Raw genomic sequence first — 16,226 nt, 5'->3', positions numbered from 1 at the left:
AATATCATCGATCGTTATTTCATAGCCATCGCTGACGCCGTTTTTATTCGATCATATATTTAAACAAAAGTTTTTCACACCAAATGTTGTAGATAATCACATACCTAATGAGTTTCTGTTTTTCTGTTTTTTTTTTTCTAAAGCCTGTCAAGTTATGTAAAATTCTTTTCTTGTCAATTTCCATACCAATAATACCATACCAATTAGTTGGCATCAAGAATGTAAAAAGTTTTATGTTTTTCAAAAAATAAAAAAAAAAAAAAAAAAAAAAAATATTTAGAATAAAATAAATCTAAGAATGAAATGATTCTTTTATACCTGCACATTAAATCCAAAATTAAAATAGAGTATATTGAACTTTTTTTTAAATATTAATTAATAGCCATTAGCATTATTATAAATTATTATATAAATAATGTACCAACATATTGAAATAATAATTTCTTTGTTAATACAGTTTAGAATTCTTAAAATAACAGGCAAATATAATCCACAATTTACAATAAAATAAAAGTTTTGTTTTAAATTTCTAACTGATAAGCTGATCACTATTAAAGTTCGCAGAAACCGGGGGCTATATTATTATTTTAAATTACTCTGAGAAAATAACGAAAATAATCGATATTTTTGACTCCGCCTTGAAAGGTTCACGATTTGTTCTCCAGATGGCAGCACATTTTGTCTAGTCGGTTGAACAACTTTAAGAATATATACAAGATTAATAGGGGTTCCCATTTTCGCTTGGGTACAGAACCTAGGTACAATTTCTTGGTGGCAAGTTCATTTCATATAAAAATTAACCAGGCATGTGTTGTTTGAGACATAAAAAACAGAGACAAAATGCTCAAGAGAGATGATACTGACAGAAAAACAATGTTTTAAGATTGCTCACAAAATTATTGCACAGAGTTTTAAAGTTAAGGCAAAAACAACCATTCGATAAATCGTGTATAATACAGCCCAATACATCCTGTATAATAAAGCCCAATACTAAAGTTTATAAAAGAACTGAATTTGATTTCAGTTCAATTTTAATTATTGCATCTGAGTGTAATCTTTGAAATATAATATAAAAAAAAAGTTTTTTTTTTAGTTAAAATAATTTAAAATATAAACAAACACTACGGTGAGGTTTTTATAAAATCATATTTGCACTTGACAAATACTATCTGTATCTATAAACGTATGAAAACTAAAAACTAGTCATAAGCTTTGTTAATTGGGAGCCAGATCTAGAAAAGTAGCTATCAATATTGACATACTATACATCTAAAATCAGTTTTAGGATAAGTTAGTTTCAATTATTAACAGGTAACATTCGATATTATACATCTAAAGTATCATGCAAATGAGTTTGAAATACCTTGATGGGCACAATATCTGTGCAATACATTGAATAGGTATAGGATGGGTTGGTAGTGGGGCCCATCGACGTCGTCATGTGCCTCGTCTGGTCGATCTCCCAGGGCTGGTGGAACGAGCGGAACGTACTGTGCACCTGAGGGGGCGCTCCGGGCGAGGGGAGGTCCATGGGTACGTGTACCAACACGTCCTTACATACATAAACATGCAGCGTAAGCAATAGGTCAGGTTGGTTCGGCAGTTTTGTCAACATCTTTCTTATTTTACACTTTCGAGTAATGTTAGTTTTTTCTACGGCCCCAGTGTTTTATTTATTTATTAATTAAATTGCTTTTATATGATAAAGGGTTTTATAATGATCAGAGGTTTGTTGGGATCTTCATTTCAATTGGTCAAAGTTTTGTTTTGTCCTGTTTTAGATTCAACTAAATTAATGTCTGTATAATCTACGAAATAACCCTATGACAAAGTAACAGGTATTTAGTATTTTCTGTCATTCTTGAAAGTCGATATATTTTCTGGTGGGTGTGAATACGATTAAGTTTCTTTATAGTTTTCTAGTATAGCAACACTTCTATATATTTCTTTATGGTGTCTCGTAACGATAATACACGAAAACACATGAATTTAACAGTAAAGAAGTTCATGTGAAATACTAAAAAGTTTTTAATGTCTCTTCGCTATAGCTTGCTCTATGTGAGATAGGATGATTTCGCCAGATGACACCCAAAAAAAATGACAGAAAAAAAAAAAAAAAACACGTTTGACTTGAAATGACAGCCAACAACTAATCACTGTATCACACAATTCTATCAACTAGACAGACTACAGGGTGGAGTCCAAATTCAAATGCTTTCAAATGGAAACACCCTTTTCTATAGGAGATAGACGAAACTAATATCGGTGTCTGGAGGTCGAATTTTCATCCAAAACATGATGGTGAAAACCGCACATCAATATCTGTTACCGTTTCGGAATTACGGGGTGTTTTTCAAATGTGCATTTTAACAAATCACTGTAACTTTTTGGCTATAAGGAAAATTTCGTATTTCTATGAAAACACTTCCAAAACACGCTTTTTACGTAGAATTTAATGGTTTAAGTATAATTTTTTAAAATTAATAATTTAAGAGTTATCAACAGAAAAAATTTTTTTTTTGATTTTTTATTTGGGACACCCTCTATATTTTAATTAACTGAAGAATTTAAAATTACCTTTCCAAAATATACTTGATATTTTGGTATAATCACCTTCGAAATACAGAATTTTTAAAGGTTCGCCACTTTTAACTAGTAGGCTTTGGACCCCTTATTGATGATATACCCTTAATGGAACTGGAAAACATATTTTTTCCAGCAAGACGATAACACACACCGCCTAGAACCACAAGTTGTCAGCAAATTTTGCAGCCAATTTCAAGAATAATTGAATAACTAACCCAGATCCCAGCCGTTGGCCGTCTGATATTTGTGGAAGAACAAAGGTTCCTTATTCTTCCACATAATCTAGACAAGAAATAAGAATTAGAAATACTTAGGAGTTATGAGAGGGTATCTTTGACCCCCACTGAGTTAATGAATTCCGCGAGAAATGTTTAAAAACTGCCCCGTCTCTGTCCATAACAGAAGACGGTCGATATATCGAACACCTGTAGCAAAATCTCATGTCTTGGTTTGCTATATTTTATTGTTATTAGATATAGTTTAAATGTGTTGATGTTGGTTAAATATATTTAAATTGTTATAAAACTCTGTATCTCTCATATAAACTTATTTTCCTTTCAATGCTCTGACTGAACTTTTTGCATTACAGCCGGTGCCGTTCAAAGCCTACTTATTTAAAGCGGGCGAATTTTTATATACTCTATATCTCGAAGAGGAATCGAGCAAAATATCAAGTAGCATTTATATTTTTTGGAAAGGTAATTTTAAATTCTCTTCAATAAATTAAATATACAGGGTGTCCCATATAAAAAAATCAAATTTTCTGTGATAATTCTTAAATTATTAATTAAAAAAAATTATACTTAAACCGTTAAATTCTGCGTAAAAATGCTTTGGAAATGTTTTCATAAAAATACTTTTTTTTTTTGTTTATATTTGATATTTGTTAAAATGCATATTTTAGAAAAACACCCCGTAACTCAGAAACAGTAACAGATATCGATATGCGGTTTTACCATCATATTTTTGACAAAAATTAAGTTCCAAACATCGATATTAGTTTTTGTCTATCTCCTATAAGAAAACGGTGTTTCATTTAAAAGCGTCGGGTGACCCACCGCAGTACAAAGGTGTCCCATTTTTGGTTGAAATCAGACGATATCTCCGCTATTAGTGAAGATAGAAGGTGTGGTTTGCACAAACCTGTTCCACTTTTTTCTCCAACGGAAAATGCTGTAAACCAAATTTTCATAGCCCTCTTCGTTTCTGAGCCACAGGGTCTTTTTAAATTTAGCAATTTGGGACACACCTCGTATCTCTGTTATCGTGAAAGGTATCGAGAAGGTGAAAACTCTTTATTGTAGAACTTATAACGCAGAGTAGAGTGGCGTAATCTATTAATCTACGAAAAGAATAATGAACTAAAGTTATGTTTTCTTAAATGGAACACCCGTATATTTATAAATTATATGATCGGGCTTGCTATAAGCTTCTTAAAACTATATATGACTCAATATTTGAGTTTCCACTATTTTACCACAATATTTAAAAGTTTTCATTAAAACATCATTATTAGTAGTAGTAGGCCATGATTGATAATAAAAGAAACTCAAGAATTATTAAAAATATACTGCCATCTATCTCTTGGTATAATTTTTGAGCCACTAATAAATTCTTTATTTATCAGGGAAACCTAACTCTTTACCGCTATTTGTAAATCTCTACCGCTATTTGTAATCTTGGAAGCTATCGTACCGGAACTTTTAGATACTCCTTTAGCTAATTTACATGAAATACTTATACTTTGACTTTTGAAAATATTCGAGTTTTGTTAAATGGCTATTTCCCAAATCTATGAATTGAGACCAATATGGACCCATACGATGCCACCCTGATCTCTGGATTTGTCCGTTCTCGATTCTGATTTAAGGGATTTTGAAATATAAGGAAATATATTGTAGCAACTACAACAATGCCTAAGACCTGGAAAATGCTATCAGGCAAGCTTTAAGATATTTGCAAACCCCATCCCGTTATAAAAAAAATTGGGCGAAGGGAGACACGTATAGCCGCCCATACTAAAATATGTTATAAATAAATTATCTCCAAAAACTGCGACGTTGTTGATTTTGATGTTATTACCAATTTTGCCAAATATTGTTCCTAAATCTTAAATTGAAAACCGCGTTTCGCTAGCTACTGTAATTTTGGAGTTACGATTTTTAAAATTTTAACCCCCACCCATACCCCCATACCAACTCCCACCCCACAAAAACTAATGGCCAGAAAAATGGCATCCCGGGTGCCACAGTATTTTTGTGCCAAATTAAAATCGGTTTAGCGGTTTTGAGTTATCGTGTTACAGACGGACAGACGAACACCATGAAAATATTTTGTATTTAGGTCAGTTATGACCCAAATAACTAATTTTGAGTGAAATTAAAGAAACTTTTTTTTGCTGATCCTAATATGCATACCAATAGGTATGGGTAGGCTATTAAGATCGGCAAAAAGTTTTTTTTAATTTCCACTCAAAAATGAGATGACTTGGGTTATAAATGACCTAAATACAAACTATTTTCATGGTGTCTCATTTTGGTTCAAACTCAAAAACCACTGAACCGATTTTAACCAAATGTGGCACCCGAGAATCTGACCGTTAGTTTTTGGTGTGGTTGGGGGGTTGGTAAGAGGTATGGGAGGGTAAGAACTAAAAAATCGTAATAATATTGTGTAGCAACACGGCCTCAAGTGTATGAATATTGCAACAAAAATTCTTTCAACTCTTCCCAAAATCAATCAAAATCACGGTACAATGTTAACTTTATATTTTAGTATTGCGAAACTATCCGTTCACTGTTCGGTTTTTATATGATTCAAAATAAAAATAATAAATTTTAAAATTAGTAATTTTTAATGGCCATAATGCGTTCTTTTAAAATCATCGAACAACTAAATCATTTCCATAGATCCAGTGACTTACCGTGACTTTGAATTTTGAGACCAAAAGCGACAAATAATTTGTCAAAAAATCATTTACAGCTATATGTTTTATTTTGCAAAAATGTTAACTAATAAGTTAGAATAATTTATATTTCTTTTTTTTTTTTTTTTTTTTTTTTTTTTTTTTATAAAATAATAAAATTACAGCACAAATCTTAAATACGTGGACTATTAACAACAAATACATCGTAAAGGACTATTTTGGTAGCATTCTGAACGTGGATTCAAGTTAAACTTTTTTAGAAAATGATTTTAAAAGAAAAAATAAGACACGATGCTTGTTTCGAGTAAAATCCTAGAGCTCTAGTTTGTTTTTATAAACTCTGGCACATGATGCAGAGTTGCATGAATCTTTGGAGTTATCTTAATACCTAAGTTAAGTATTTCCAATCTAAATTGTTCGATGTCATAATTTCAATATGTTTACATCCTGGTCTTGACCAAAACAACTCAACGAATTGTTGATTGAAGATACAGAAAACACTGCAATATATTTATTCCTAAAAAAAGATGTTTAGGTTTTTGGCACATAAAAATTTTGAATAGGATTCTTTACCGGGCGATATCGTCTTCGAAATATCCACTTTCTTTAAAAGTTGTCTGGCGTTATTTCCGTTACATTTTCCATAATGATGAACATTGGTATTCTCCAATAATTCAAGACAATCAAATAGTTTTTGAACCACACCTAACAAAGGTGAAGCTCAGGAGGGGAATATACTTTAAGACAGGTGTTGCTTCGTCGCCAATGATTAAAGGTATGTTTATACATTTTCTAAAAATAATTGCCCTTTTTTATATGGTTCATCGAACAACAGTTTAAAAAATACAAAAAATATTTCAAACAAAAACGCTTACTAAAATCTTTGGCTTTTGTTATATTTCTTTTTTTTTTTTTTTTTTTTTTAAATTATTTTATGTAATACTTTTATAGTTTTGAATAATCCTTTAATTTCCGTTTCCTTTACATTTACATCACACCATGGGCAAGTGTGAATGGATGAATTTGACTGAAGACCAAGGAGAATCATAATAAGCTTAAGGTCAGCGGCAAAAGTATAGGACAAATTCCACATATGGACTGCAGATCTAACGTCTCAAAGAGGCTTTTAATGTTAGCATAAGATTCAGACAACTTTGGTTCTAAGCCAATTATGAATAGTTTACTATTAATTCCAGCACTTTTACATTTCTTGAAATATTCAGGATCATTTTCAGGGAGCACATTCAGACAAACTTTAAGTGATCCACCACCACTATCAATACCAATTTTTAGATGAAAATCTTCAGGTAATTCTCTAATTTCCAAAATATATGATAGAAGACCAGATAAATCTGAGCAGTAGACAAAAATTAATATTAACTGAACATTTTTCCTTTAAATTATTTTCTAAAATCATTTAGCAATTCTAGTTCAGAATGCTACCAAAATAGTCTTTTACGATGTACCTATTTGTTGTTATAATAGTCCACGTATTTAAGATTGGTGTTGTACTTAGCTTTAGTTAAAGTTAGCGATAAAACCACTTAGGTAGGGAAGAATTATAATTATTCTAACTGATAGTTAACATTTTTTTATGCAAAATAAAACATATAGCTGTAATATCATTTTTTGACAATTATTGCTTCAGTTTTTGGTCTCAAAATTCAAAATCACGGTACGTCACTGGATTTATGGAAATGATTTAGTTGTTCGATGATTTTGAAAGAACGCCATTATGGCCATTAAAAAAATACTAATTTTACAATTTATATATTTTTTATTTTTGAATCATATACAAACCGAACAGTGGCCTACCAGGCGCCAGGTTTTTGCCGATCTTAATAGCCTAACATACCTGTTGGTATGGTATGTATTCTTGGCGTATGTATGACTATTTTAGTAAATACCACGACGCCATTGCGTATTTTACATAAAGTTCTACAAGAATCAGTTTCACCTTCTCGATACCTTTCATAATAACAGAATACGGGGGTGTCCCAAATTGCAAAATTTTCAAAAGACCCTGTAGCTCAGAAACGAAAACTATAGAAAATTTTGTTTACAGCATCTTCAGTTTGACGAAGTAATGGAACAGGTTTGTGCAAACCGCATCATTATTAAAAACATTTATCATAATACCATACGATCGAAAAAAAAATGCGTCAAAGACGACTGAATGATGACAAACAATGATAATTATGGCGAGGTCCAAACTGCTGAAGCCTACTAAATGCGCTTACTGCAAGTTGGTAAGAAGGTGCTAATTTATTTTTATAATGAGTAAACATTATTTTTTAAATAGGTATTACCTAGTTTAAAATTCGAGGAGAAATATTTTTTAGAAAATAAGATTTGTGGTGTCTGGAAACGTTCTATGCTTTTTAAAAGTCTTTCTATAATTTAGAATTGGCCTGGCCAAAATTGTCATCAATTTTATTTCGTTGTTACATTCACAAAACATAGATTAGAAAAAATATAAAATCAAAAATATAAATTGATCTGTTGATGTTTATAGTACACTGAATGATTCGAATGACAAAACCGATAGATACAGCAATAAATTAATGTATGCATTAAGAGATGGTTAATGGTTAGTAGAAGCGTACAATAAAATAAATCAAACTACAATAAAGACAGTGGCATCACTGAATGGCGTGACAGATAGAAACGAGGAGTGTGAACAGCTTGCTGGCCATCTATTTGGACAGGGTGCAACGTAAATGCATGAAACTGACGTTTCACATCTCACGTGTTTCCGTTTTGAACCATTAAAAAATTAGTGGAAATGGTACGCCATTATGCAGCCCAATTATTTTTAGTCGTTACGATAACATTACAGATGTGGTTAAATTAATAAATAATCGGTAAAATAATCGATGATAATGATACGGTTACTTTGAACATGTTTGCTAGGGAGTGTGTTAGAAAATAAAAAAAAAATAAAAAACTAATGTAGGTAGTGTGATTTGTGTAGCAAATTAACCGAAACAACTAGAGGTTCGGATGCTGGATGTGAAACATCTATTCTAACGGCAAAGTCGATGTTTCTAATCATCTAAACGATCTAAGACTCGTGAACAGAATGAAAACATGCTCAAAGTAAAAGAAAGATTTTTAAGCCTTAGTTCATAGACCTGAAATATATCATAATTCGATACAATTTAGTGTTGCCAGATATGTACAGTATATGAAACTATCTCATCTAAAATCGTTAGATTCCTCTGGATTTTTACTCAATTTAAAAATAATTATCAACATATAGGATAATAAGTCTAAATTGTAGAAAGTTACTCTGTAGAAACTACTGATGTAGTTTCCATAACATTAATATAGAATTTTTGTCTTACGATGATGCCTCTTGTTTAAACACATTTTCAATATAATACGACTCTGAAATATTTGAAACTCACTGAAAAATCTTTAGATTTAAATTCCCTGTAAATTTGACAATTTTATGTCAAACACGCTATATCTAAAATTTACTTAAACTTCAAAGTTAAGGACAATGCACACTATCCGTTCCGTTTCCCTTTCCTTTCCATATCCTTTCCTTCCATACATTTTTTGACGGACTGAAGCGTATCGGTCAAGTTCTTATATTTGTACCAGCTCTGTGAAAATTTTTCTGATATTTATTTATTCTTTCGACCCTTAATTAAATCAATTATCATTCAAAAGATACAAATTTTTAAAATAAAACTTTCGTAATGATATAAATTGTCCAATAAAAAGTATAGAACTGATACGGAACGGAAGCTTACGTATAGCGTCAATACAATAAAAATACGGAACGAATATGGAATGGAAACGGAAGGTATAGTGAGAATCAACCTTTAATCTCTTCAAAAATGTCCAGTGGGTATTTCGCCACTTACATTGTAAGAAAGTCTACAAAATAAAATAGTTATTTTTAAAAATAATCAAGAACAAATAGGTTAATAATTAATTAGGATTATTTAAAAAGGGTCGATTTTCGCAAATCTAAGATTTGTCAGCATTCATGGGACACAGGGCATAGAGTAGATTTTAACAACGCAAAAATTATTATGAAAAAAGTGATAGCCTCTAAACGAAAAATAAGGCATTTTTAATACAGTTTGATATAAATAACAGCGCTTTCAGATGGAGCGGAGCGTTCGCGCGGACCGTACGCGCTGTTTTTGTGCTGCTTGTTTTTTCAAGAGATAGCCGTCAGACGAAATCATCCGGACGGAGCATACGCGACCCATGTAAAATTGTTCATTTAAACCAAAGTTTAAACTCATGGAACTCGCTGACGCTCCGCTCCATCTGAAAGCGCTGTAAACGTATTGTTCAGGCATCTGTAGACGTTAGTAATATATGGCTGCCGCTTTAAAGCGGCCCATACATTATCAAACAAATTGCGCAACACAGGCTGTTGCGCAACGAGTTGCCAATGTATGTTAACGTTTGATACGTTGCGCAATTGTTTGATAAGTCTCAAGAATGTTTAAATTCTTTTGTGCAACAGGACTCTGCGCAACGCGTTTTGTAGTGTATGTGTGTGTTGAGCTTCGTTGTGCAATATTTTAGTTCTTTCATCCAAATTCTATGATTTCTTTTTCGTTTTTTTGGTATCATCGACATCATCTAGGGTATATATGATAATAATTGACGTAATGGCAATTGAGGACATGATTGTTTCTCGAACAATGCACAACTTTTAATAAAAAGTTTGATCAAAATTTTACCAAGTGCATGGGTAATGCATTTGTGCAACAATGTATGGGCCGCTGAATCAGTTGTGCAACGCAACGTTGCGCATCGCTTTGTTGCGCAATTTGTTTGATAATGTATGGGCCGCTTAAGAACATGTAATATTATAAGATATTAAGGTACAATAAGAGACCAAAACGTATAAAGGGCGTGAAATCAATTGAAAAATTACCATCCCAATTATACTTTTATATTATCTAAACAAACCTGGCAACACATTTTTAGGATTATACTATTCTACGTTTCAGTAGTTCTTCACTTCAAAAAAATTTCATTGCCCTAGATTAGACGATAATAATTTTGAGATATAGTAAGTGATAACTATATAGAGCAGTTTTGTAGACGCTATAGGTTTATTATACCATAGCACATGAATCAACTTTAAAAATGAATGTGATAGACTATGGTTCAGTATTGAAACTAAAAGAATTTCGGACTTCCGTTGTCTTTATTTATTTTTTGATTAACACAACGTTTCGGTGAGATGGATCACTGACCATTATCAGGTATAAACTGAAAAAAAAGTTTACACTTGATAACGGTCAGCGATCCTTCTGAGCCAAACTTTGTGTTAATCAAAAAATAAATAAAGGCAATGGAAGTCCGAAATTCTTTTAGTTTCAACTTTAATAATGTAGTTGGAAATTGGTATAAGTATTATACTTCAAAATAAGCACCAATATCATGAAAAAATTCAGAATGGACACTACTGAAACATAAAGACTTTTCATAAGGCTTAAAAACTTGAACGAATGAAAAAATGGAACCGAGAAAATAAAACATAGTGAGGGGGACATCTAACAAAGTTAAAAACTATAAAGCCGCACTCACTTGTGTCGAATAGATCCTGTTGGATTCCGAGTTGATCCTTTTGCCCGCCTTGATATCTTTGATCCGCTTGATCGCCAGCATGACCTTCTTTTGATGGCCCAATTTAACTATGCCGAACTCTTCCAAGTCTTCCCAGGTCAGTTGAGCGACATCATCGATTGTCTGGTACCCTTGCTCGATGAAAGCGGAGAGGTATTCGTCCAAACGGAGAAGATTTAACCATTCTTCTAATGAGCCCTATAGTACAAAGAAAGTATTATTTCTATACAGTATTATCTGCTGATAATGCTCATGGTTAATGGTTAACACATCAGTTTTAATTATCTGCTGATGATGCTAATATGTCTAGCAAAACGCGCGTTCAGTGTTAAAGTGTTTTGGGATATTGGGGCGAACTTGTGTTTTATTTTGTTTAAGTATTTAATAAATGTTGAAATAAAAATCCACCGCAAAATATGGATTTTGAAGGTTCTTGGAAGGATTATAAATAGAAGTTGATAGAGGTTGTTTTTGACACATTTTCGTGTGTTAAATTCAGGTTAACTATTAATTATACGGGGTCGTTGTTGTCAAAGATATGAAAAAGGTTTTATCGGTATAATAATAAATAACGCTTTATTGTGCAAAAAGCCAAAATAGCTTCATTGACAAAGCATTTACAAAACAAACAATATACAAATAATAAAAATATACAAATAATAAAAAATAATTATACAATTCAAAAAAATTAAATCATTAAAATTACAAATATAACATAATTGACAATTGCAGAACACAAAAAAAGGCGTATCAATAAAATTTTACAATAGGAAAATTGTAAATGGATATAATTTTAAGAGTTATAAAATATTAAATACTCGACCTTTGACCAGTGTGTGAGATGATGAAAATTTTAAAATTCAAAATTGTTCATGATTAAACATCAACAAAAAAGTCGTTTACCGCATATAGGGCTCTCTCCAGTAAGTATGATTTCAGAGCTTTGCGAAATGCGGAAAGAATGAAAGCGACTTGATATTCAAAGGCAGATGATTGTACATTTTTTGGCATTGAACAGTATTGAACTAGTTCTGAGCACGTTGGCAGATAAAGATCGTGTCCGCATTCCTAAGTGGATAGTTATGAGATGGCCTTTCGGGAATAACAGATATGTGCTTGCGCAAACGGATTCAAAAATGAATAAAGAAGAAAGAGTCAGTATTTTGAAATGTTTAAAGAAATTCTGGCAGTGAGTTCTACTGTTCAGGCCCAATAAATATCGAACTGCTCTCTTTTGAAGTTTGAAAATACGACCAAATTTTATTGCACAGCAAGTACACCAGAATGGAAGAGCATAACGAAGATGTGACTCAAAAAGAGCATAATAGGCTATTCTAGAGGTTGATAAGTTAAGTTCCTTAGAAACTGATCTTAGCGCAAAACAGGCAGCGCTTAGTTTCTTTGATAAAGCTTCGATGTACAAGTCCCATTTTAACGAGTTGTCTACAACAAGTCCTAAGAATTTCACAGAGTCCACGACGTCAATAGTGGTGTTATTAAGTATAAAAAGTTGTATAGTTTTTATATGACAAAACTTTAGTTCTTGATAGGTTGAGGCATAGGAGATTACAGTCACTGGATATAGTATTATATAGTGCCGTAACATCTGGGCCGCTCCAAGTGAAACTAGTATCGTCCGTAAAGAGGCAGATTTTACCGCTAATGTCTAGATTTGCAATGTCGTTGATAAACACATGAAACAAAATAGGGTCAAGTACTGAACCCTGAGGGACACCACATTCTATAGGCTGACAAGAAGACATAGACGTAACAATCCTCATAAGCTGCCTTCTGTTGCCAAGATGACTTAAGCCATTCGAGCGGCACTCCCCTGAATCCATAGTATTGCAATTTGTTAATTAAGATATTATGATTTACACAGTCGATAGCCTTAGAGAAATCATATTATCATTTTATTCTAAACATTGTTACATTGTTTTAGAGTTTTTTTACAATCTTATTCATATTGATCTTCCTTTAAAAAGAAAACTGCAGGTATCCAATCCCTCAGTACCAAAATTGTATGTGTTGCCTAAAATTCATAAGCCGGATAAATCTATGCGCCCAATTGTTTCGTCTGAAGGTTCTGTAGGACTTATAATTTGGTAAAATGGTTATCAAGGTAGTTCATAACAAACTCATAAAATCTAATCTAAATATATTCAAAATATTCAGCAAAAACATAGATTTGAAAAAATCAACTTACAGGAATAAACTCCGGCAAGTTGTCAGGTAAATTCAACTGGGCAATTTCGGCTTTTAACTTCTTCCGATGATTTGGTTTCTTAATTCCGATAGCTGTGAGATCTTCTGGAGTCATTCTGCCGATGGTCGGTAAGTCATAACCCGCCGACACAAACAATGGGTAGTATTCTTCGAATTGCAAGTCTACCAGCCACGAGTGAATGATATCTTGGTCCTAAAAATAAAAATTAGATTGAAAAAAAAACTTAAATAATTTAAGTTGTATCATTAATAAAACAATATACATTCGGTGTAATGGTTCCTGCTCAACTGAATTTACCTCGTTTATAAACAAAAACTAAAATTGTTCTTCGAAAAAACACAGTGGAAGTTGTATATCATTTAATTCAAAATGTACATTTTATCGAAATTATATACTCTCCCGAGACATACTATAATTGATAACGCTGTCGAGATTTTTCTTATTAAAATTGTTTGTTCATTAAATTTTCATTTTAGTTTTTTTTTTTTTTTTTTTTTTTTTTTTAGTAATAAAATTATTTAAATAATTTACAAACATAATAAATCGGTTGAGAGGTATTATTCAAAAGAAACCCTATCTTGTGGAACAAAGTTTAAAGAGAATTTGATACAAGGTGGGTCAAATTTGACGATTTTATAGGAAAAGAAACATCCCTTTCTATAGGAGATAGACGAGAACTAATATCGGTGTCAGGGGCTCAATTTTTATCAAAAAACATGATGGTAGGAATCATGATTCTGGTACCGTTTCATGGTTACGGGCGTTTTTCAAAAATGTACATTTTAACAAATCGTTGCTTTAACTTCTTTGCTATGGAAAATTTTGTACTTTATGAAAACATTTCCAAACGTTTTTTTACGTAGAATGTAATGGTTTAAGTATAATTTTTTAAATTAATAATTTAAGAGTTATCAACACAAAAATTGTTTATTTGGGACACCCTGCTTTTAATTAAATGAAAGAACTTAAAATTATGACACAGACGCAAGACGCCTCAGAACGCTGAAGTTATCAACTTAAAAATTTTTGCAGCCAATTTCGAGAATAATTGAATAAGCTAACCAAGATCCCAGCCGTTGTTGGCCGTCGAGGCCGCGGGACTTAGTGCCTATGGATTTTTATCTTTGCGGAAAAATAAAGGTTCTTATTTTTAAATTGCCCGCTATAATCTAGACACAAAATTAGAAGTACCAGCGGTTATGTCAGGGTATCATTCTTTCACTCCCACTGAGTTAATGAATTCCGCGAGAAATGTCCAAAAACGGTCCTGTCTGTCCATAACAGAAGACTGGCAGTGAGTTCTACTGTTCAGGCCCAATAAATATCGGAGCCTCTCTTTTGAGTTTGAAAATACGACCAAATTTTATTGCACAGCAAGTACACCAGAATGGAAGAGCATAAACGACGATGTGACTCAAAAAGGGAATAATAAGCTATTCTAGAGGTTGATAAGTTAAGTTCCTTAGAAACTGATCTTAGCGTAAAATAGGCAGCGCTTAGTTTCTTTGATAAAGCTTCGATGTGCAAGTCCCATTTAACGAGGATTGACATGTCGAATACCTGTAGCAAAATCACATGTCTTGGTTTGCTATTAATTTTTATTGTTATTGATATAATTTAAATATGTTGATGTTGTTAAATATAGTTTAAATTGTTATAAAATTCTGTATCTCTCATTGCAAATATTTTTTTTTATTATTTTTTAATTGCTGCTCACAGCTAAATTTTTTTGCATTACAGTCGGCGCCGCGCCGTTAGATTTAAAAGCCTACTTATTCAAAGTGGGCGAATTTTTTAAAAAATCTATCGAAGAGGAATCGAACAAAATATGCTATATTTTGAAAGCATACTATATTTTTGGAAAAGTTATTTTAAGTCTTTTTAATGAATTAAAATTATACAGGGTGTCCCATATAAAAAAAAAATATATTTTCTGTAGATAATTCTTAAATTATTAATTTAAAAAATTATGCCCCAAACCATTAAATTCTACGTAAAGGTACTTTGAAAATATTTTCATAAAATTCAAAATTTTCCATATCAAGACCACAACGATTTGTTAAATCTGCATTTAACCGGTAACGAATGTTTTTTCACCATCATGTTTTGACAAAAATTGAGCACCAGACACCGATATTAGTCTATCTCCTATAGAAAAAAGTGTTTCCTTTTAAAAGATTCCAATTTGACCCACCCTGTACCTAGATATACATTTATTATACGCTATAAAAGAAAAAAAACCGCTTAAAGTTAGGCAGAAAATTGTACCAAATTGGTACTCACTTAATAAATATATTTTAAGTATGTTTTCTGCCCTGAAAAACCCAAATTTTTAGGTTATTAGTAAAACAGAGTTTTTAGTATATTTTTTATAAATAACTGGGTGATAGATCAATAACATCAAAATATCTATTTTATATATAATCCATATCTAGTAAATATTTGATTGTAATACGTACTGGTACTCCTTGATGGATCATTCTCTCTATCCTGCCTTGGATCAGATCCGATCAGATCACGAACTCAAAAAGAACACCTGGGGCTATTCGAAGAACCTATGGTACTTCTCCCTGCCGTGCTCAGAGGATGGTACGACGCCCTGCCGCTGTCGAGGGAAGCGGTACTATGTCTGGACCCAGAACCCGCGCTCCCACTGGAAGAACCTGGACTATCTCGACCTGGGGACTAGAAGGAAGGATAAGTTACATCATGTAAATAATCCAAGAGTTTTGTGTGTAATTCTTACTAATAAATATACCACGAGCCTTATGTCTTAGTTAGTAGACTTACTCTAGTTAATGTTTGATCGAGCTCGAAACAGCAATGTAGCAATTTATTTTTTTTTTTTTTTTTTTTTTTTTTTTTTTTTTTTTTTCAATA

General features: G+C 32.1%; 1 protein-coding gene across 2 annotated transcripts in view; it reads right to left on the bottom strand.

The window, feature by feature from the left end:
- LOC115883824 (caskin-2-like) overlaps positions 1-15,855 on the bottom strand; it is a 33,572-nt gene extending 17,717 nt beyond the window's left edge. Inside the window, exons 1-4 of one of the 2 annotated variants that reach the window (XM_030902229.1) lie at positions 15,806-15,855; positions 13,326-13,538; positions 11,081-11,317; positions 1,364-1,552 (exon numbers count right to left, since the gene is read on the bottom strand). In XM_030902229.1, coding sequence (XP_030758089.1) covers positions 1,364-1,552; positions 11,081-11,317; positions 13,326-13,538; positions 15,806-15,826 — 660 coding nt within the window. In that variant the 5' untranslated portion in view covers positions 15,827-15,855. The remainder of the gene's footprint in view (positions 1-1,363; positions 1,553-11,080; positions 11,318-13,325; positions 13,539-15,805) is intronic. The other variant, XM_030902230.1, reaches the window with a different exon arrangement.
- Positions 15,856-16,226: the final 371 nt, after the last annotated feature.

This window comes from Sitophilus oryzae, unplaced genomic scaffold (assembly GCF_002938485.1).
Source record: "Sitophilus oryzae breed Bouriz unplaced genomic scaffold, Soryzae_2.0 scaffold_1_pilon_pilon, whole genome shotgun sequence".
NCBI classification, from domain to species: Eukaryota; Metazoa; Arthropoda; class Insecta; order Coleoptera; family Curculionidae; genus Sitophilus; species Sitophilus oryzae.
Note: the sequence above shows the minus strand (reverse complement) of the source record. Positions and strands in the feature narration are given on the sequence as shown.